Source organism: Ustilago hordei, assembly GCF_900519145.1.
Source record: "Ustilago hordei strain Uho2 genome assembly, contig: UHO2_contig_05, whole genome shotgun sequence".
In the NCBI taxonomy this organism is placed as follows: Eukaryota; Fungi; Basidiomycota; class Ustilaginomycetes; order Ustilaginales; family Ustilaginaceae; genus Ustilago; species Ustilago hordei.
In genome coordinates this window covers 1,699,109-1,720,336 of record NW_024545279.1, presented here as the reverse complement: position 1 = coordinate 1,720,336, position 21,228 = coordinate 1,699,109, and the positions used below count along the sequence as shown (strand labels likewise).

The 21,228-nt window shown below is 51.8% G+C and overlaps 4 protein-coding genes across 4 annotated transcripts; 2 read left to right on the top strand and 2 right to left on the bottom strand.

Annotated features, from left to right (window-relative positions):
- Positions 1–583: 583 nt before the first annotated feature.
- Positions 584–6,295, bottom strand: UHO2_03466 (uncharacterized protein; the record flags this gene model as incomplete). Its single annotated transcript, XM_041558381.1, has 1 exon — positions 584–6,295. One exon carries the CDS (start codon positions 6,293–6,295, stop codon positions 584–586), a length of 5,712 nt encoding a protein of 1,903 aa, XP_041414315.1.
- Positions 6,296–7,380: 1,085 nt separating this feature from the next.
- On the bottom strand, positions 7,381–11,577 carry UHO2_03465 (uncharacterized protein; the record flags this gene model as incomplete). The annotated part of the gene is made up of 4 exons (XM_041558380.1): positions 7,381–8,463; positions 8,554–9,812; positions 9,918–10,507; positions 10,541–11,577. The coding sequence occupies 4 exons, from the start codon at positions 11,575–11,577 to the stop codon at positions 7,381–7,383; spliced, it is 3,969 nt and encodes a 1,322-aa protein (XP_041414314.1).
- Positions 11,578–12,209: 632 nt separating this feature from the next.
- Positions 12,210–13,430, top strand: UHO2_03464 (uncharacterized protein; the record flags this gene model as incomplete). The annotated part of the gene is made up of 1 exon (XM_041558379.1): positions 12,210–13,430. The coding sequence occupies one exon, from the start codon at positions 12,210–12,212 to the stop codon at positions 13,428–13,430; it is 1,221 nt and encodes a 406-aa protein (XP_041414313.1).
- A 1,479-nt stretch (positions 13,431–14,909) lies between these two features.
- UHO2_03463 (uncharacterized protein) lies at positions 14,910–16,559 on the top strand (the record flags this gene model as incomplete). The annotated part of the gene is made up of 1 exon (XM_041558378.1): positions 14,910–16,559. One exon carries the CDS (start codon positions 14,910–14,912, stop codon positions 16,557–16,559), a length of 1,650 nt encoding a protein of 549 aa, XP_041414312.1.
- Between the last annotated feature and the right edge of the window lie 4,669 nt (positions 16,560–21,228).

Sequence of the window (21,228 nt, the reverse complement as noted above, 5' to 3'; positions counted from 1 at the left end):
TTTTTTTTTTTTTTCTCGCGCCGAGTCGCCAAGCATAGGAGGAAAAAAGAAAAAAAACCAAAAAAAAAAACAACCGATTATTCTACTTCTCCATCGAATTGCTGGAGTGCGATGGCTATGTTACTCTGTCGCAAACGCATGCTTTTCGCTCAAGCCCACGGGATGACATCCGCTTGACCTTGGCTCCGTGGAGATCTGGGAAAGAAAAGAAAGAAAAGAGGCGCCAGCGCGGGCGGTCCACGATTTAGCCTGCATACATACCTCTCGCAAACCAATCAGCTCTCTTGGCCTGGCTGCTTGCTGCGAGGTGGGCAACGTTTCGACTGGCTCCTGAATGGGGCAAACTTGGAATCTCCGGTACCCGAGAGATCCTGGAACGGAAGCAGCTTTCCGGCGTCTCTCCGCGGACTTTCACTCCGATTTGCTCGTGTTTGCCAAAATGCGGCTGATCGGGTTAGTCAGATTGGTTGGAAATCGGCCCCGATTCAGAGCTCTTAAGCAAACACCGCGTCTCGTGACATTCGCATCATAGCATCGAGAGTGTCCATTTGTTCATTGTGGATAGCGGGTATCGTTACATGTCTCATCGTGTCTCTTGCTGCGGTGGTGCGGCTGCCGGCACCTCATCGCTAGTCCGTGGCCGACGGCCAAGTTGCTGCATAGGCACCGACAACCCGGCTTGCTGGTCATGTCCTCCTCCTCCCTCGGATCCAGCTGCCGCTCTGGCTCCTCGCGTCCGACTCAAGACTCCGAGCGCAGCCGATCTAAACCTTGTTCCACCAAATGCACCACTCGCACTCCTCTCCAAGCCAGACTGACCATGTTCGAGCTGCGATCCTTGAGAAAGATCCCTTCGCATCCCTCCATCTCGCTGGGGAGCCAAGCGTCCGAATTCGCTCGTCTGTGTTGCGCGTCGTCGATGCTCTGCTTCGTATCGACCCATGATGCTGCTCTGCAGGCCATGAGCGCCTCTTGTGCCTCCGTCTTGCTCGTCGTCTTCTTCATCAGGCTTGGCTTCTTCCAAGCCTTCAAGATGGCCAGATGCATCGCCTGACATGTTTCCCTTCTTACCTCGCTTGCTGGCTGCAAGTTTCTCTTTGAGCGAGAAACATCGTTCTTCCTCCAGTGCTTCTGCACGGAGAGCTGCCTTGAGAGTGACCGTCTTCGGTGCAGTGTTGCCGGACAAGCCACTAGCGCGGCTCATTGCACCGCAAGCATCGCGTCGCTGTGTCCTGCGTGAAGCGTTACGCTCCAGAGTTGCCCATGCCTCCCTTGCCTTCCTAGGAGTGACAAGTGACGTGGGATCACCAGCAGTGAGCGTCGCATCCGCATCTTGAGCCTCCTCCTCGTCGCCGTCGGCTTGATTCTTGTTGCCTCTGCGACCACTCGAGCTTCGCCGTGGAACGACAATGCTACCTTCTGCAACACTCGCAAGAGGCTCCGAGTCACCTGTCCCCGGACGATGCGAGGTCCGCATCGACGTCGGACTAAGTGGTGCGAGACTTGCATCTCCACTGCGCCAAGATCCATGCCAAGGCAGTTGCAGCAGTGATGGCCCAGCGTATCCTTGCCCTGAGGGACAAGACAAGCTGCTCGATCTCCTCAATAAGCTCGAAGGAGAATGCAAGGATGCGCCTGCCTCAGACCCGGCTCGCTCGGTACGACAAAGTGCTCGCTCGTATTCCTTCATCACGTTCTTGGGCACGCTTGCGGCTGGATCGGCAACTTGCTCGACCGCTTGCGTCTCTTCCAGGTGACGAGCGAGATGGTCAGGCAGTACAATCTCCTCGTTACCGTCCAAGATCATATCGTCTCGTCTGCCAAGGTTGGCTGCTTCTCCGCCTAGGGGAATGTCATCGTGCAAGCCGTGTTTCTCGTAGTTGCTAGCATCTTCGTCATCGTACTCCTCGTCACCTTGATCCTCGTCATCTTGATCCTCGTCCCATTCGCCTAGAACTCCTCCTCCGCCCTGTGAGCTGACGAGCGCAGATCCGTACCACTCGATCGTATCGAAAAGGTCCAAGGGCGCCAAAGGGTCACGTGGAAGCCAGAGGAAATCATCCATCTCTTGGTTATAGAAGGGATTGTTGTAGCGAGCAGAGTTGTTGGGCGTATCATCCCAACGAACGGGAGGATGAGGACGAACGAGCTGGCGAGCTTTGAGCGAGTCATCATGCTCGTACTCGTGGTACCAATGCTTGTCCGACTTGTCCCAGTCAGCGGGGTGCCAACGTCGAGCAGCTCCAGCTTGCGTCTCTTGCTGCTTTGCAGATGGAGAGCTTTGCTGATAGAGTGGATCGGTACTCGATGTGCCTTCGTCCGCAACGCGCATCTGGTAGTCGCCAGAATCCTGCTGCATCCCTTCTTCATCGGTGACGGTGGCCAGCTGGCTTGGCTTTCTTCGCAGAGTGCCATAGTGACGGCTAGATCGCCTCCTCGATCGTCGGCTGTGTTGACGCAGCAGATGGCCTTCTTCGTCGTGCTCCAGGAAAGGAGCATCACCATCCTCGAAGCTGAGATCGTAGTCATCCTCGCTAGGTAGAGGTGCGTGCGCAGCAACAGCGTCGAATGCGGACAAGAAGGGGCGACCTTCGCTTCTGGAACTGCCTCGACGGCGGTGGACGACATGCTCTCCTTTACCTTTGCGCATCGCCGACTTGTTCCTGTTGAGACCGGCGTTCGGGTCGTTCGGGTCGTTCGGGTCGTTCGGGACCTGGCCGTCCGCATGTTCGGCTTGTGCCTGGGTCTGAGCCTGAGCCTGAGCCTGAGCCTGAGCCTGAGCAGCTTCGTGCGAGTTGCGGTGAGAGTAAATGTGAACTTGACTGGTCGGAGGCAAGCCAGAGATATGCCTGCGTTCTGCCGAGCGGCGATCCCTACTCTGACGCGGAGAGTCATCAAGATTGTTGATGCCCGCTTTAGCAGCGTGTCGATAGTGGAAGGCGTGTTTGACAGTCTCTTTGACAATGTAGCGTGGAGTTTGAGCGATGGTCTTGGCGCCAAGGCCAACTGCACTGGTGGGCGCCTTGCCCTTGGCGTGGGCGGTGGCGAGATAACTTGGTTTGTCGAGACCGTTGGCGTTGAAGGAGTCGTGCAATCGCTGCCAAACGCGCTGGAAGGCAGAGTTGGTCTGCGGTGGTGGAACGACAGATGGATATCGTCCCGAAGCGAGTGCATCAAGTGGACCGCGGGAGTCGCTTCCTTCTTCTGCAGTGCTGGGACCGAGATCATGCCTCTGCATCTTTTCCCAGAGCGGACGCGAGTCGATACCACACAGAGCCTCGGCCTCTTGATCGTCGAGAGCGCGACACTGCGACTTCCACAATCGGGTAGCTATAAGCTTGGCGATGACGGTGAGCGGGATGAGTACCGCGCTCATACCGATGTATACCGAACCGCGACGGATGACTGAGAAGAAGATGAGCAAGACTGCTTGCATCACCACTATGGCGTCCAGGCTGTATCGTAGGAGTCGGGTGTAGTAGATGACACCTTGCATCTCGTTGAAGCGCCGGTAGTAGTGATAAGCAAAATTCTTCTTGAAGACGACTAGAGCGAGCGAGAGGTAGACAAGGGCAAATGGAATGACGAGCGGATTCAAGAGCGCAAAGATAAAGACGATGGCCATGATGTTGAGGTGGAGTGGCAACCAGTAGTATCTGTTGAAGTTGCGTGGCAGCGTCTTGATGGCTCGTGTTCTTGGAGTTGCTGCCTTGCTCGCCCCCCAGTGCTGGAGCAGTGCAATCATGAAACCCATGTGCTCGAAACCAGATTGCAAGGCCAACTGAAGGATCAAGTAAGATACGAAGAAAGGAGCAGCACTTGGGAAAGCAAAGGCGATGGTGTTAAGGATGCTGCCCGAGTTGCCGACCTTGGTGAGTACAGTGACGATGACGGTAGCACCAACACTGAAGAAGAGGACGACGTTGCAGATGACAAACTTCCAGTAGCGAGCAAGACACATGTCGTAGAGAGCGCTAAAGGTGACGAAACCCTGTGCACGCTTGCTGACCTGGAAGATGAGCTCGGGAATGGACATGGAAGCCAGCGAGACGAGCAAAGGTGGCAAAGTGACGGTGACGAATCCTGTGAGCTTGGGGTTATCATCGAAGAAGCTACCTAGACCGGGGATGGCTTTCAGCTTGTCGACACTGAAGACGGAGAGGACGATAAAGTTGATGATGATGACCCAGAAGATGGTGAAAGCCCAAGTGACAACGCTGACGCCAAAGCCACGGACGACGTCGCCGGTGAAGGAAGTCTTCATGAGACGATCCCAATCGAGATCTTTGACTTCGGGAGCCAGACGAACCTTGACGACGATCTGGTCTTTGAGTTCACGCCAGACCATACGCGCCTGTCGAGGATCGCGGAAGGTGACAAAGGCCGTCGAGGTTGGCTCATAGCTGGTAGGCGGTCTGGAACGCATCTCGGTGACCAAAGCAGTGAGCAAATTGAGCTTGGTGAGGAGATAGTCGATGGTGGGCACCGTCTGGCCGCGGAAGAGGGCTGAAAGCCTGATTGCTGGCTGGAATGGGTCAAGCAACTGTCGCGGTAGCTGGTTGAGAGCCTCCCAGACGGTCTCTGGCATTTCCTGTTGGTCTTTGCTGTCGATAGTTGAGATTGGCTGTGATTGCTTGTGATGAACGCCTGCGTTGGTAGGAGAGAAGGAAGCAAGTCGTCGCGCGAGCTCTTCCTCGAGCGCTTTGCCTGCAGTGTTGTTCTGTGCTGGACCAAGCTTCTCGATATCGGGATGGAGAGTCTCGGAGGGTGTCGAGTCGCCGGAAGTGGAGTGACTAGCAGCTTGTGCGTGTTTGGACGACTTGCTCTTGCCAAAGTGACGACGAAGCGAGGATGCAAGGTGCTTGAAGGTGGAGGAGGAGCGTTGTGCTTGAGGCTGCTTTTTGCGCATCTTCAGGGTGCGACGTCCGACAGTGACGAGGACTTGTTGCGCCAACTTGACGTGAGCAGCCTCGAGCTGGGTGAGCACTTGTTGTCGACGAGCGAGCATGGAAGCGAGTTGGTTCATCTTGCGGACGAGAACGACTGTCTGGATGGGACTTTTGAGGTAACGATCAGGGTGAAGGTCGGGTTGTGGGCCATCTGGGCCATCGCTGTGGGATGAGAAGCGAGCGGGTGGGGCGGAAGGATGTTCTAGTGACGAGGAATGTCGATCCGAGTCCGAGGCTGATGTGTGTTGTGCATCGAGATGACGTGTGTCGCGAGGAGAGCGTGGTGATGGAGGGTAGCGATAGGCTGCACCGTTGTTGTCGTGACTTGCTTGAGAGGAGGCGTCATCATCATCCTCGTCCGGGCGCAGGAACTCTTCAAAATAGCGACGAATGCTGGCTTCGTCGCGCATGGTGCCGGGCAAATTCATGACCATGAGTGTCCTTTGACGCCAGCCGTCGCTGTTGTCGGATGCTGCAATGCCTTGTACAGTCGATAGAGCCTGCTGTGGGTCGCGGTGGAGGGGCGGTGCGGCGGGGGCGGGATCGGGATCGGATTGAGATGTGGCGTTGTTGGCAGCGTGGCGTGCTTGCTCCTGCTTGTGCTTGATGACTTTTGTGCGAGTCTTGTCGATCTGAGCTCTGCGAAGACGAAGAGAGCCTCTGCCGATCCACCAAAGGGCTAAGATCCATGTGATGGTGAGGTACCATAGCAAGGACAAGTGAATCCAGAGGAGGGAGCGGCCTTGCTCGTTGGCGATGGGTTCACACTTTTCGAGGTTCTGGTTGTCGCAACCAGGCGCAGGTGTGCTGACGAGATAAGAGAGTGAAGCTCTTGACATGTCGGTAGCTTCGACTCCACGGCTGAAGGTGATGTGGATGGCGAGGAGGATGGGAGCGGTGGTGAGGGACTGAAGGAGGACCCAGTAGAGACATGCGCGGAGGAAGCGCACATAGACGACGGTGTCCATACCAGTATGATCTGCATACCATTCGTCGGTGAAGGAGATGGCCTGTGCGACCCAAGCGAATGGCCATCTAGGTAATGGTGGAGATGGTGTGGATGCATGAAAGATGCGCGAGAGGTAAAAGTGACCCATCTCCCAGTCTTCGCAGGTATCTTTGCGCCGAGTATGTGCGGGATTGTCGTCGACGACGCCGCCGGGAGCATCACGTTTCTCGCCATGCTTACGCCAGAACTTGGAGATCCGAGTGCGGGGAAGACGCCTGACTTGACGGAGCGACTCGTAGGTGACGACGGATAGACTTGCAACGACAGCAAAGATGACACAGGTGGTTACCAAGCCCTGAAAGCTGGTATTGACCCGCTTCGAGGTGAAGTCGGCCATCTGGACTGTTGCGGTCCGAGTCGGCAAGATGGGAGTGATGCAAGATGGGAGTGATGCGAGCGACCGAGATGGAGGCAGTGCTTGAGATCCACTGACTTAACGACAAAGCATTTCGGCGGTGGTGATGGGTTGGCGATGGGTTGGCAATCGTTGGCGATGCTTGGCGATGAAAAAGGATAGAATGGCTGAGTCGCTGCTTACCTCAGCTCTGCTTAGCTCAGCTCAGCGCCAACACTGTGACAAGTCGGAGGGATCCGAAGAACGATTGCGTGATCTTGCAAATTCAAATGATCATCGGCCTGTCTTTGCCCGATCGTCCGTCGATGCTGATGTGAGGAGAGAGAGAGAGAGAGAAAAAGGAGAAGCGACGGTGATGGATGGATGATGGATGGATGACAGACAGCTTTGGCTACGAATTCTACGTGGGGATGAGGGCCGATTCTGGAAGCTTGCTTGTGTGTTGTTGTCCAACAGCGGTGGGGTTTGCAGATAAGCATCGCCGATCGCTGATGGGAATCGCCGATCGCTGTTAGGTCGTTCCGTTGTGATTTCGAACCAAAGTGTTGGTCTCTCTTTTTGCATCGAGAGAGACGCGTATCTCGTGCGAGACAAGGCATCGATCGGCTTGAATTGCAGCCCGATTTGCTCTCCAACACACGGCCAGGTCTCGAACGGTAGAGAAATTGCAGTTTGTGTGTTTTTTTTTTTTTTTTTTTTTTTTTTTTTTTTTTTTTTTTTTTTTTTTCGAATTCTCCGCTTCTGTCTACCCGATCCACAGCATTATCAGTTGAAGTCATTTGTCAGTAGTTGGAGTTGAGGCGTTTTTGTTGATGATGATAAGAGAGAGAGAGCGAGAGAGCGAGGAGTCTTTATATATACAAAAGAAGAGCGGCAGAGAGCCGCATTGACTGTGGAACATAACAAAGCATTTGTCTTGAGTAGGTTGTGACACATGTGGTCCGTGCTAAGATGCTCAGGCCTTTTACTCGGCCGTAAGCACTACCTTCACTGTCTCTATGCTTTGTGTAACTTTATCTACTTCAACTCCCCCCCTCAACAGTATATGTACCCTGTTCATTATGCTGTTATTTCAAGGTGTGACCTCCGTTCTTCAACACTGTCGCATAGCTCGGGGACCCCGTTTTGTACACTGCTGCTGGTATTTGCAGGTGTAGCCCAGATCTTGCTTGCTGCATTGCCTGTCTCCCAATGGGCTTTGTGAGTATGTCTGCCAAGTTTCTTGTGGTGTCTACATACTTGATCTGCACCCTTCCCTCTTGGACGTTGTTACAGACGAAGTGATACTTGGTGTCAATGTGCTTAAGCTTCCAGTGCTGTGCTGGGTCCTTACTAACCTGTATGCAACCAGTGTTGTCTGAGTAGACCGTTGGTGTGCCTGTGGCAATGCCAATTGAGCGTAGCAGCTGCTTGAGGAAGAGCACCTCACATGTTGCTTCTGTGGCTGCAATGAACTCTGCCTCAACAGCGGACAATGACACGCATTTTTGTGTCACTGACTTCCAGGCTACTGGATTCCCGTACACTAACGCCACTGACCCCGATGTACTCCTTCTCTGTATGGTGGCATCGCTCGCCCAGTTTGCATTGCTGTGCGCGACCAGTGGCTCTTGCGACTCACTTGCCCTATAAACCAATCCAACCTGCCTTGTGCTTTCGAGGTAGCGTAAGACCCTTTGTGCTGCCTGATAATGCTCCTGTGATGGTTCACGCATGTACCTAGCGAGAACACCCATGGTAAGGCTAAGGTCGGGCCAGGTGCTGTTGGCAACCCAGAGCAGCTTGCCAACAATCACCAGATACTCCTTCTGTTGTGCTGCACTTGCGACAAGGGTTCCCTCCGGTATGCTCTGCATTGGAACCATGGTCGGCTTCGTACATTTGTCCAGGTGCTTTGCCAGCACTTGGTCAATGTACCCTGACTGACCAATCATCATGGTGCGCATCACATGGTCTCGACTGATTTTGATGCCCAGGAAGTGAGAGACCTCACCGCTATCTTCCATCTTCCATCTCTGACCAATCTGCTTCTTAACCTTTAGGACCGTTTCCAGCCGTGGTGCTATGACTAGTGTATCATCGACGTAGATGACCACAATGGCCATATCTTCACCCTGTCCCTTGGTGTAGATGCAGGGAGCGCACTCTACCTGGAAGAATCCCATGCATCACAAAGACCTGTCGAACTCCTGATTCCATTCTCGCCCAGACTGCTTTAGGCCATATAGACCCTTGACTACCTTGTACACCTTGCTGGGTGCTACTCCTGATCCTTCTGGCAGCTTCATGTAGATTGCTTCCTTTAACGTGGAGTTCAAGTAAGCCATAGTGATGTCCAGAGCATGTACCTCCCAGTTGTTCTGCACTGCTAGTGCTAAGATGGCTCTGATCGCTCCGAGGGGTGCTACTGGAGAGAAGGTTTCTTGGTAGTCGATCCCCTCTCTCTGTGTGAAGCCCCTTGCAACCAGTCGTGCCTTGTGCTTAACAGGTACACCATCAGCATCAAGCTTCAGCCAAAGCACAACCTTAGAGTCCACAAGTGGTACTCCTGATGGTTGGTGCACCACCTCCCAAGTCCCCATTGCCTCAAGTCCTTCTAGCTCCTTTCGTATTGCCTCCTTCCAGAGCTGGGCGTCCTCACCATTCATTGCTTCCCCAAGTGTTGGGTCCAGGTTCAGTATTGCTGTGTTGGCGGTGCCTACTGTGCTGTCTACGGCTGGTAGGAGATCCTCCACTGTGGCCTCTGATTTGGTCTCCTCCTCCACTATGGCTGGCGTGACACCCTCCTCCTTGACCTCCGCTGTCACCACGGGCCTGACTGCCTCTTGTTGGTGATCACTCCATCCTTTGTCCTCATGGAATGTTGCTGAGTTGCTCCATTGAATTGACGCAGGCTGGTCCAGGTTGCAAAACTTCCATGCTTTGTGTTCGTCGTCATACCCAATCATGATGGCTGGCTTTGCTCTAGCCCCGTACTTGCCTTGCTGGTCCTTCTGTTGAACATGAACCCATGCCAAGCATCCGAAGACTTGCAGCTGCTGGGCCAGCTTGTGCGCGGTGGTTCCATAAAAGGCCTTGTGGGGGATGGTTTTGGTGGCTGATGGGGTAAGGTTCATCACGTGTGCTGCTGCTGTGATTGCATACGGCCACAACTCTCTGGGGCAAGCTCGACCAATCAGCATCGAGCGCATCTTTTCTTGGACCGACCTGATTGCTCTCTCCGCCTGTCCATTTTGGACGCTGATCCCCGGGACGCTCTTTTGCCACTTGAAACCCTCTTGAGTTTGCCAGTCTTCGGCTGCTATGCTGCACCATTCTCCTCCATTGTCGCTGTGGAGTGTTTTGAGTTTCCTGTCCATTGCCTGTTCCATCCTGGCTATCCACCTCCTCAGCGCCGTGAGTGCAGCACTCTTTGTGCAGAGTGGTTCCATGTAGATCAGAGAGGAGAAGTCGTCCACAGCAACTAGTGCGTAGTGGTAGTTGGCATGTCCTTTGAGATCTGTCATCAGGTCTACGTGTACCAGCTCTAATGGTGCCTCCATTCTTTCTGACTCTGATTGGCCCATCCGTGCTCAAGTCTGTTTTCCTTGGCTGCATGCATTACAGTGCTTCGACTCATGTTCCATTTCCTCATCGGTACCTAGGTAATGAGCCCGGATTTGTCTCGTTTTGTCTCGTCCTGGGTGTCCGAACCTCTCATGCCATAGGTAGCTGTCTTGATGCTTCGTGTCCTTATTGCCCTCTGGGGCATTATCTAGTTTTCCTGTGTTCTGGTTGCCCTCTGGGATGTCGTCGAGTGTCTCTTCCAACTCCAGGGCTAGTGCCTTTCCCTGTACTTCGAACCACCCTTTTCTTCTGTTCCTCTTGTATTGTATTTGTGTGCTGTCATTTTGCTTAATGATGGTTCCAAACTCATCGAAAGTTACCCGTGCACCATTCTCGATCAAGCCTTGTACTGATAATAAATTAGAATTAAGTTTCGGCATGTAGAGCACATCCAATAGCTGGATGGTTACATCGCCAACCCGAAGGGAGGCGTCTCCTATGGCCTTCACTTGAAGCCTTTCATTTCCAGCCATACAGATCTGACCGTCCTTGTGCATCGAGGTGAGCAGCATTCTTTCATCATTCACCATGTGGTGCATCGCACCCGAATCAACGATCCAGGTGTCCGATGTTGGTTGCTCATCCCCACTGATCGCTAGGAGGGTGCACCCGAGTTCCTACCGACTCGCTTCTTGTGCTGGATTGGTGGTGGGTCCGTCCCTACTCGGTGCGGGGTTATTGTTGGTGTTTGTGCAGTTCCAAGCAATGTGATTAGGTCCTCCACAAGCATAGCACTTTGGGGGGGCCGAGGGGTTGCAAGGATCGTGCCTGCCCCTGGGTCCTTGCTCTGCCTGGTTGGTGCTCCCCTGTTCCGTGCTTGTGGCAACCCTTGCTGCTCCTCTAATATGGCCAGTGACCTCACCATCCTGCTGTTTCTTGGCGAGTGCATGGTAGGCTTCATCATACTTACAGTCTGGTCTGGCCATCTTCAGTGCATCGATGGCATTGGCATAGAACCAATCTTGGGCTGTGCAGTGATAGAGAGTTGATTTCTTGAGGTCCTTGTCGAAATGCTTTCCCAGGCGTGCTGCGTCGTTCCAGATCAAATCGAGTTCCTTGCCTAGCCTGACAATGTCTCGATTGTGCAAGCGCACTGTGTGAATACAATCCTGCAGTCCTGCTCGCTTTACAGCGTTGTTCAGTGTTAGTGCCTTCTTGAGTTTGGCATAGAGTGTGCTGCCGAGCTGGACTTCTTCATCCGCTCCCCTGATGGTGTAGGTGTCGATACGGCTGTCTGGACTGTTGTCGCAGCAGGCATGGATGAGACCCACGAGGGCTTTATCCAAGTCTTCATCATATTCCTCATTTCCAGGCGCCACCGTGCCATACAGTATCTCCTTCGCATTATGTACTCTTTGGAGGCAGTCGATGAAGGTAGGTTCCCAAGTGTGCCAGTTGCTGTTGCTGAGCTTTTTGATGTGCGCAATGGCGCTCGACACCTCCTTGGGGATCTTCTCAGTCTCCCTGCATGGGGTCTGGTTGCTAATGCTGATGAGGCCCATAGCTCGCACAATTGCTTCCTTGGCCATTAGTGCTGGGTTCACCAGCTGGAGGATCCTGACTACCTGCGTGAGCCATCCTTCCTCCTGTCCATTGCTTGTGGTTGCTTGATCATCATCGCCCCTTCCCGTCTGTCCAGCTCTTGTCGATGGCGGCATTGCGTTGAGTATCAGACTCTTAATCAGTTGAAGTCATTTGTCAGTAGTTGGAGTTGAGGCATTTTTGTTGATGATGATAAGAGAGAGAGAGCGAGAGAGCGAGGAGTCTTTATATATACAAAAGAAGAGCGGCAGAGAGCCGCATTGACTGCGGAACATAACAAAGCATTTGTCTTGAGTAGGTTGTGACACATGTGGTCTGTGCTAAGATGCTCAGGCCTTTTACTCGGCCGTAAGCACTACCTTCACTGTCTCTACGCTTTGTGTAACTTTATCTACTTCAACTTTATCGACAGTGAGAAAACCACAAAAAAAAAAGGAGCGAATAAAATCGAAATAAATGAATCAAAATTCGAGTGGCGAAGGGTGAAAAGTCTTCCTTTACTACCACCAACTCCCATCGACTTGTATCCTATCAACTCGACTCTCGCGTTCTTGCCCCTCTTCTAGGCGCAAACTCCGCTTGTCTGATCCTTTCGTATCTCCAACAGATCGAAAGTCGGGCTACCCTTTCCCCTCTCACACAAACCTCTCACGTCTCCTTTTTTTTTTCTTTTTTTTTTCTTTTTTCTTTTTTCTTTTTCCCCCTCGTTTCAACTGCATCAACGTAGGCTGCTACTCATCTGCTCACCATGAGACCTCAAGCCATCTTGCCAGACGCACTCTCCGCTGTGGGTGAGACGCCGCTCATTCAACTGAACCGGATCCCACAGGCAGAGGGCATCAAGTGCAAGGTGATGGTCAAGTGCGAGTACTTTAACGCTGGTGGAAGTGTCAAGGACCGTATCGCTCGTCGTATGCTTCTGCAAGCTGAACAGGATGGGACACTCATTCCTGGCAAGTCGATCGTCATCGAGCCTACCAGCGGTAACACGGGTATCGGACTTGCTCTTGCCTGCGCGATTCGAGGATACCGTTGCATCATTGTTCTCCCCGAGAAGATGTCGGCCGAAAAGGTCAACACTCTTCGTGCTCTTGGCGCCCAAGTTATCCGCACTCCCACCGAGGCTGCCCACGATGATCCTCGTTCCAACATTATGGTCGCCCGTCGCCTTCAGAAGAACATGCCGGACGCTGTGATCCTGGACCAGTACAACAACCCTCACAACCCGGCTGCTCACTGGGCTACTGCTGAAGAGATCATCGAGGCTATCAAGAGCGGACCTGCTCCTCCTTCCTCCACCTCGCTTCTCCACCGCATGCCCCATCTTTCGCTCTCGGCCGACAAGAAGGGCGAGTCGATCGATTCGGCTTGCGCTCGCCCTCTCACCCCTGACTCGAACCGCGGTGCTGACGAGCCGAATGGCTCCACTCAGACCTACTCGGACAAGGTCGACGTCCTCGTTGCTGGTGTTGGCACTGGTGGAACGATCAGCGGTATTGCATCGCGCCTCAAGCGTCCTGACCACAACCCTAACTGCTTCGTTCTTGGCGTTGACCCTGTCGGATCGACTCTGGCCTTGCCTGCCTCGCTCAATGATCTGCCCGAAGGTAGCGACGGATCGTACAAGGTGGAGGGGATCGGTTACGACTTTGACCCCAACACGCTTAACAAGAACGTCATTGACCAGTGGACGAAAAGCGAGGACGAGCAGAGTTTCGCCTACGCGCGCCGTTTGATCCGGGATGAAGGTATCTTGGCTGGCGGCTCTTCGGGTGCTGCTGTCAGTGCCGCTATCAACTGGCTTAAGCCCGGTGGCGCTGGTTATGACAAGTTCGGTTGCAAAGCTGGACTCAACGTTGTCATCGTTTTGCCGGACAGCTTGCGAAATTACATCAGCAAGCCTTGGTTGGTCTCGGATGCCAAGCCGGAAGGTCGGGAGGCCGAGATTGACTATGACAAGTTGCAGTAGATTAGTTGCTTGCTTGCTTTTGCTTGCTTTTGCTTGCTTCCAACTCGGTTTCGGTTTTTCTCTTTCCGATTACCAAGTTGGGTCAGCTTGAATGATCTGCTGGCCGTATACCTGAACGGGGATGGGAGATGGAGTAACAGAGGGGGTCGGACCTCTGTTCTTGCAATAGCCATGCGATGCTCTTTTCATCCCCCTTCGCCCACACCTGTTGCATACCCGCTTGGCTTGCTTTCTATCTTGCTATCAAGGCTGATGCAAGTCTTCCGTTTGATCTTTTCCACTCGCTTTTTCTTTTACTCGTTGCTCTACTGTGCTTGGTGCAGGTACTTGCATACCTTTTTCGCTCTTTTCCTCGTTCTTTTCCTCGCCCTCTGACACTCTGACACTCTCGCATCAGTCGTCGCTTTCAACACTGCACTCCTGATATCTGTTTGGAAGCTGCTTGCATCGTTCGCTACACTCGCATCTGTACGACTCCGACATGTTGGAATACTATGGCCGCCAGCCAATTGCTTTTTCTCGTTGCTGAGGCTGAACAATCTCGTGTGGACGCAGATATGGACGCAGGGAGAGTGTCTGGTGAGCAATGACTACGATGGCAGCGCGGCTACAGACAGGGCCCTCTCTGGCCAGCACTTCTAGAACGATCCTGATGACTCAGCCTTGGGCGAGTCCGAGTGATTACAAGGAGGACAAGTGTATGATCACATGTGATATTCACACACTCACTCCCTCACTCCCTCACTCGCTCACACGCTCACACGCTCACACGCTCACTCGGGTCTTATCTCTGACTCTCTTCCGGCCGTGTGATGTGATGTGTGACTTGATGATTGCCCGCTCTAACCGCTCAACTGCGCTTCGTCTTGGCGGTGATAGATAGACTGATCCGATGCCCCTTCCAGCAAGCTCGTCAAGTGACTGTTCGTTTAGTGTTCAACTCGTTAAAGGCACACTCCCTGTGATCATAGGCAGTGGCAATTTAGCAGGCACTTGCCCACTCTTGCCTTTCCCTGCATTTCTGCCATAGAGCGCTTTCTTATCTCTCCGCCACCGACACCCTCTTCTCCTCCTCCTTTCTCCTCCTCCTCCTTGCTTCTCCTCCTCCTTCTCTTCCTACGACCAAGCACCATCAGCAAGCACCGCGCGGCCCAAGATGAACAAGCAGACACGGAGCTCGCTCATTCCCATAAAACGCCGGCTGCTAAACACCCCACCCAACCCAAACCTCAATCTTTCCTCTATTAGGCTTGACACAATCGATTGCTCGATCGATCAGTCCTTGACGACATCAACATCCCTTCGATCCGTTCGATCTGTTTGATCCGTTCGATCCGTTCGACCCGTTCGATCCCTCGCATATCTTCATTTCGGCGTACCCACACTTGGAGCGACGCTTTTTTTGGCAGCGAGGCCTTGCTAGCGCTCCTCTTATATACATATAACCGAAACTGTTCGCCCCTACACGCTCACAGAGATATGGATCGCAAGAAAGAGGTGTACGATGACCCATCCAAACCCAACTCGGCTGTCTTAGAATACCAACATCCCTTGTCCTCCACCACTGACGCCCTCGATCAGGCTGACCTCAACGTGGTGCCTCGCAAGCATTTCAGCACTCTCGCCCTCATCGGCCTCTCCTTTGCCATCCTGAACTCATGGACTGCTGCATGTGCTGCCATTAATCTCGCACTTGGCGCCGGTGGGCCCGTCGGCGTCGTCTATGGTCTTCTCGTCGGTACTCTCTGTGCTTCCACAATTGCTCTTTCCCTCGCAGAGCTTTGCCATGTCTTTCCTTCCACCGGTGGTCAGTATCATTGGGCCTATGCTATGACTCCCAAAGCCCACCGTCCTCTTGTCGCCTACTATGCCGGTTGGATCGGCGCCACTGGCTGGATCGCTCTTGCTTGCTCAGCGCCACTCTATGCAGGAAGCACTGTCGTCGGCATCATCAGCATCTACCACCCAACCTATCCCCCACCCATTGCTCTCACTTTCGCCGTGTATGTGCTGCTCACCATCTATTGCGCACTTGTCAACATGTTTGGTGTCAAGCTTCTGGATCGAATAAACCAGTTGGCGCTTATGTGGTCCCTCTTTGGTGCCGTCGGCGTCTTTGTCACCTGTCTCGCTGTACCCTCGGCACAAGCTCACAGATCCAGTGCCAGCTTCGTTTTCACCGAGTTTGTCAACCTCACTGGCTGGCCTGATGGTATCGCATGGATGATCGGTCTCATTCAGGCTCAGTACTGTCTTGTCGGTGCAGATGGTGCTTCTCACGTCATCGACGAGATCGAGCGGCCTCACATCAACGCTCCCAAAGCTATGGTCCTCTCTTGCCTCATCGGCGGCACTTCGGCTTTCCTTGTGCTCATCGCCGTCCTTTCGGGAATCAGCAGCATCGAAAATGTCATCGCAGCCGGTGCAGCGGGAATCGTAGAAGCATTCATGCAAGCCACTCAGAACAAAGCGGGCACTCTGTCTCTCAACATCATCCTCTTTGGCACCATCTTCTTTGCCGGACCTGCTCTCATGCTTACCTCGAGTCGAATGGTTCAAGCGTACGCCAACGACGGTTGTTTGCCCTTGTTGCAGAAGAAGCTTGCCTACATCTCGCCTAGATGGCAAGTGCCGATCTATGCCATCTTGTTCTGCTCTGCTATCTATGTCGTTTTTGGCCTCATCCTCTTTGGCTCGGTGATCGCCGTTCAGGCAATCGTTAGTGCCTCGGTTGTCATGCTTCAGCTATCTTATCTTGTACCCATCGCTGGTATGCTCTTTGGTGGGAGGAAGAGGATCTTTGGCACATGTGCTGCAGACAAGGAGAACAATGAGGAACATGACGACGTTGCCATTCCTAGCGATATCAAGTATACTTTGGGACCGCTCATGGGTCCCATCATCAACACTGCAGCGCTTTGCTACATTGTCCTCACGACCGTGTTGTTCCTGATGCCATCCTACATTCCTGTTAGTTCGGGTTGCTATATGAACTGGTCCCTTGTTGTCGTAGCCACGACGCTTCTGTTGGCCACGATCAACTGGTTTGCATTTGCAAGGAAGCACTATACCGGACCGAAGCATTTTAAACAAATTCTCCAAAGGGCCCACTGGAGGCGAGCCGAGTAACGTCCGCATCCCCTGCACTGCTTCACATTTTCAGCCTCAGTGTAATCTTCTCGCTTTGTTTGCTTCTATACCAGCTGTAAATTTGCCGCTCCAATGCCAAGCTTTATTTCTTTCCAACGCCCCCCTTCCTGGACAGGGTGTAGTGATACAACACACACGCTTTGTTAGAAACAAACACCTGCAATTGCAACTGTTATCATCGAACCGCTCTGCGCTTTTCATCATGCATAGTCGTAAAACTAGTCAAGCAGTCTTTTTCTCGTCGGCCTCACACGGTCTGCGCCGAAGACGCGACATGGATCAGTGTCGCAGGTGACACTGCACAAACACATACACTTTCATTCTATCATAGCATACAAGTGGATCCCCATCTACTCTATCTACTACTTAATGCACTCTTTGCTTGTTTCCATACCCTTGCAATTGCAGAGCATTGCAAGAGATCTCCAGCACATGTGTTGTATCACCCTTGGCTCATCAACTGTAGGCAGTGTATCCACTGTGGTCCAGTGATCCTCCAAAGGCAGTGCTCTCCACTGCAGTCTGGTTCAAACTCCAGCCATAGGCAATACCTTATTGCAGTCCAGGCATCATTGCATTGTCGAGCAATTGGCAAGCAATACAAATGCTTGTGCTTCTGCTGATGTCAATGTCTCACTCCTGTCACAATATAGCAAGATCATCCTCATCCATTGACATGCCACATAGCCTCTGAATGAAACATTCAAGGTGGTTAGTTGAGACCTACTCTTACTCATCTTTATGGCATATCCCATGGAGATACAATGTAAAGAAATGTTTCTGCACTTCTCATGGAAACCTGTCATATCAGATTTCTACAGCAGATTCAACACAAGGGAACATTATCACACCTGCTCCTCATGTTCCTTGCCTCCGAGCTAGAGTGAGGGTGACCCCATTATGTCCTAGGGGTCTCACCCACTCCATCTGAGTGCTGGGACCCCTTGTGTCCATCATTCCATCAAGGTCCTCTCATTCTTCATTGCTGGAGCAACAACCCTCCTCCACCAACTTCATTGTGTGTAGTGATCTCCCCCACTTCTTCTGAGAGGCAGGCTCCTACTCTCCAGATCTTCTCTTGGTGGTTGTCTGTGGGCTCAACTGCATGATCCTCCTTTTGTTAGTTCCAGTGGGCTCTGCCAGAAACCCATGTTTTGCTCAATTCTGCTGAGACCTGTCAGAGTCTTGCAACTCGGCCAGTTTCATCTCTTTGTGTGCCCTGCACATCCACTGCAGGTCCTGGATCTTCTGCACCAATCTCAGATCTGAGGTCTTCTGCACAGGTCCCATGACATCCTGCTCCTTGTCCTCGGGTGTGACCAAATGCGACTTCATCATTGCTTAGGGGTCTTTCCCACTTCATTTGTGTGGTAACCTCTCTTCCTCCTTCTGCTCCTCTGAAGTCCTTACTCATCATCAAGGGTAGTGGACCTATCCACCTATGCTGACTTCATCCTCCCACTTCATCCCAGTGGTGGGACCTTCTCTTGTGTACCTCTTTGTGCAAGTCGCTCCCACTTGCCCAATGTCTTGGTACCTTCCAAGATGATCTAGAGTATTGAATGTGTGGGCCCTTTCTGTCTGATCCCAGTGAGCTCTATCTGAACACCACAACTTGGTCAAGTCCAGCGAAATCTGTTGTAGACCTGCAACTCGACCGGTTTTGTATTTGTCACAGGGTCAGCAGATCAGTGTATGAAGTGTGTGCCAAATTGATCTGCAGCAATCATCAGGAATTGACAATCTAATCAGGTTGGTAGCACATATGACTTGCAAGATCAACCAAACTCTGGGATCCTGGTTAATCTCACAAGGATTGATCAGAATCAGCCTGATTGGCATGTCTCAGCAAGTCGGCTGTCACAAGCAAGCATTGGGAGATTCAGGAAGGAGGATACCAGCATTAAAAGGAGAAGCATATGGGAGATAACCACATGCAGGAGTGGGGACCAAGCTCAGCATCACACAGATGGTTACCACTCAAGGGGTACATGCATACAGCCACATAGGACTGAGCACAGGGGTGACCACATGATCAAGGGGGCTTGGCAACAGGGCTTGACAGGTGGTTAAGGGATTCACAAGATAAGGTCAAGAAGGTAGTTGCCAGTGAAGAAAGAAGGAGCTGTGTCAAGTAGACTGGGGATTGTCTATGAGGAGGAGGAGCTGTGTCAAAGGGGTCAACACACATCACCAGGCAAAGAAGAGCATGGAGGCAAAGGGGCAGTATTGCACAAACCAATACACTGTGCAAGCAGTAGAGGTGCAGCATCAAAGGGATTGACACCAGCAGGAGAGAGTGTGTCGAGAGGAGGCAAAGGCCTCTCAGGAGGAGTAGGAGAGGTGTCACAGGTGATACCAAGCAAATGCATAAATACTCTCATTCTACCATAGCATACAAGTGGATCCTCATCCACTCTACTCTATACTTTACATACTCTTTACTTGACTCATAGTTACATATCATTGCAATAGCAGAGCTTTGCAACAACACCTCAAACATGTGTGTTGTATCACTGTTAGGCATCAACTGTAGGTGGTGTTCCTCAACACCTGCAGTCCAGTTCCTTACTGTAGGTGGTGTTCCTCAACACCTGCAGTCCAGTTCCTTACTGTAGGTGGTGTTCCTCAACACCTGTGGTCCAGTCCCTTGCTGTAGGTGGTGTTTGCTCAACATCTGCAGTCCAGTCAGTTATTGAAGGTGGTGTCCAACACCTGTGGTCCAGTAACTCCCATCCTCTGTAGGCGATAAGCATATCACAGTCCAGACAATGTTAGAAAGCATTAGTAACAGTACTATGAACACTTGTACTGTAAAGGGGAGTGTATTACTCTCCCTCCAGAGAATAACAGATGTGCTGTGCAACCACTGAACAGAGTGTTCAAGGCAGTCAGCTGAGACCTACCAGTATGAAGCCATCTGGTTACACTTAGTTGAAACATACCAAGTAGATCTTACTCAATTGATCCCACTGATACCAATTGGAAACACCCAACCTGGTTTCAGGCGCACAACCGCTTACAGTATTCTCGTGCACGCTACACATTCGATGCAGGTCATATCTACTGCAGGGCCAAGATCTTCTGCACCACCTCTACAACAACGGACACTCGTGTCGAGACAGACGCCATTGCACAATATGCTACAGCAAGTCACTTAGGTCTTTGATTGTGCTGCGCTACCACTGGATGGAGTGTTCACAGCAGATAGTTGGAACTTGCTCATAACCCGCATCATCATCTATTCCAACAAAACCGTTTGTAGAGAGCTCATACAAGAGGTTTCAACAAGACCGATCTTAATCGACCTTTAACGCAGGTTTGGGATCCAGGCACGTGACCGCTTACACAGGGTTGCAGGCGACACTGCACAAATGTATATATCCTTTCACTTCACCATAGTATACAAGTGGATCCCCATCCACTCTATCTACTACTTGGTTTACTCTTTACTTGTTCTGTATCCTTGCAATTGCAGAGCATTGCAGAGACATCAACCGTGTGTGTTGTATCACCGCTGATGTCAACAGTAAGCAATGTCTCCACTACGGTCCGGCTCTCTCCATCTGTAGGCGATACTCTATTGCAGTCCAGTTACCTTCCACTATCATCGAGTGACTGTCAGCATTACGAACACTCTGTTATAGGATCGTATGCGCAGAAGATCTGGATTCGTATGAGAAGAGACCATGTGCTGGCATCACAGGATTGGGCAATTAGTGGGTTCTGACAGAGTTTGTTAAGATTGGTAGGATCAAGGACTTATGACAGAATTTGTCAGGATGGGTAGGATTGAGTTCTTACATCAGAGTGCATCAGGATCAGTAGAATCATGACTGTATGACAGATCTTGAGGAAACCAGTTAGAGGGTGCTGCTTCCACCAATCTCACAAGGGGATACACAAAGTGAGGGCTTGCCACTCAGGTGAGGTGGGAGAGACCCTATACAATGATGAACTTGGCATAGGAGGACAAATGCCATAGACAGGGAGCTGACAGGAGCAAGATGAAAGAGGGTGCACCTTGTCAATCAAAGGAGGTGGGAGCGACCCCTGTCAGCAATGAAGTCACACTTGGTTGCCGCAACAAAAGTGTCAGAGGTCACGTGCCTGAAACCCGATATCTGTAGTAAAAAGACAACTACTACTGATCTTATTGAGATCTGTGGTAAAGGCCCTTTATTATTATTCTTGCTGAAATCTGTTGTAGAAGCCTTCTATGACTTTTCTCACTTGAATATGTTGTAACTGATATCTATTGCAGATTTCGAATGACCACTGGGGACACTCTGCTCAGAGGTAGCTCAGCACAATCACTAGTTGATAGATACTTTGAGGTGACACCAAGGTCTGGTGTGAATATGCTTGCACCAACATGAGTGTCCAATGTGTTGACTGAATGAATGATGATCCCCAGACTGCAGTGGACAACTGCCTTTGGTTCTATTGATCAAGAGAGCTGGACCACAGTATGAACCACCTTTGGTGTTGATTGATATCCAGACCACAGAATGAACTTCCTTTGGATGGCATCAAGTGGTGATACAACACATGCACTATGGTAGTAGCAATACTCTGCAATTGCTACTGATGACAAATCTACTAAGTATACTTATTGTGAAGTTATAGCTAGTAATGTAATGTGTAG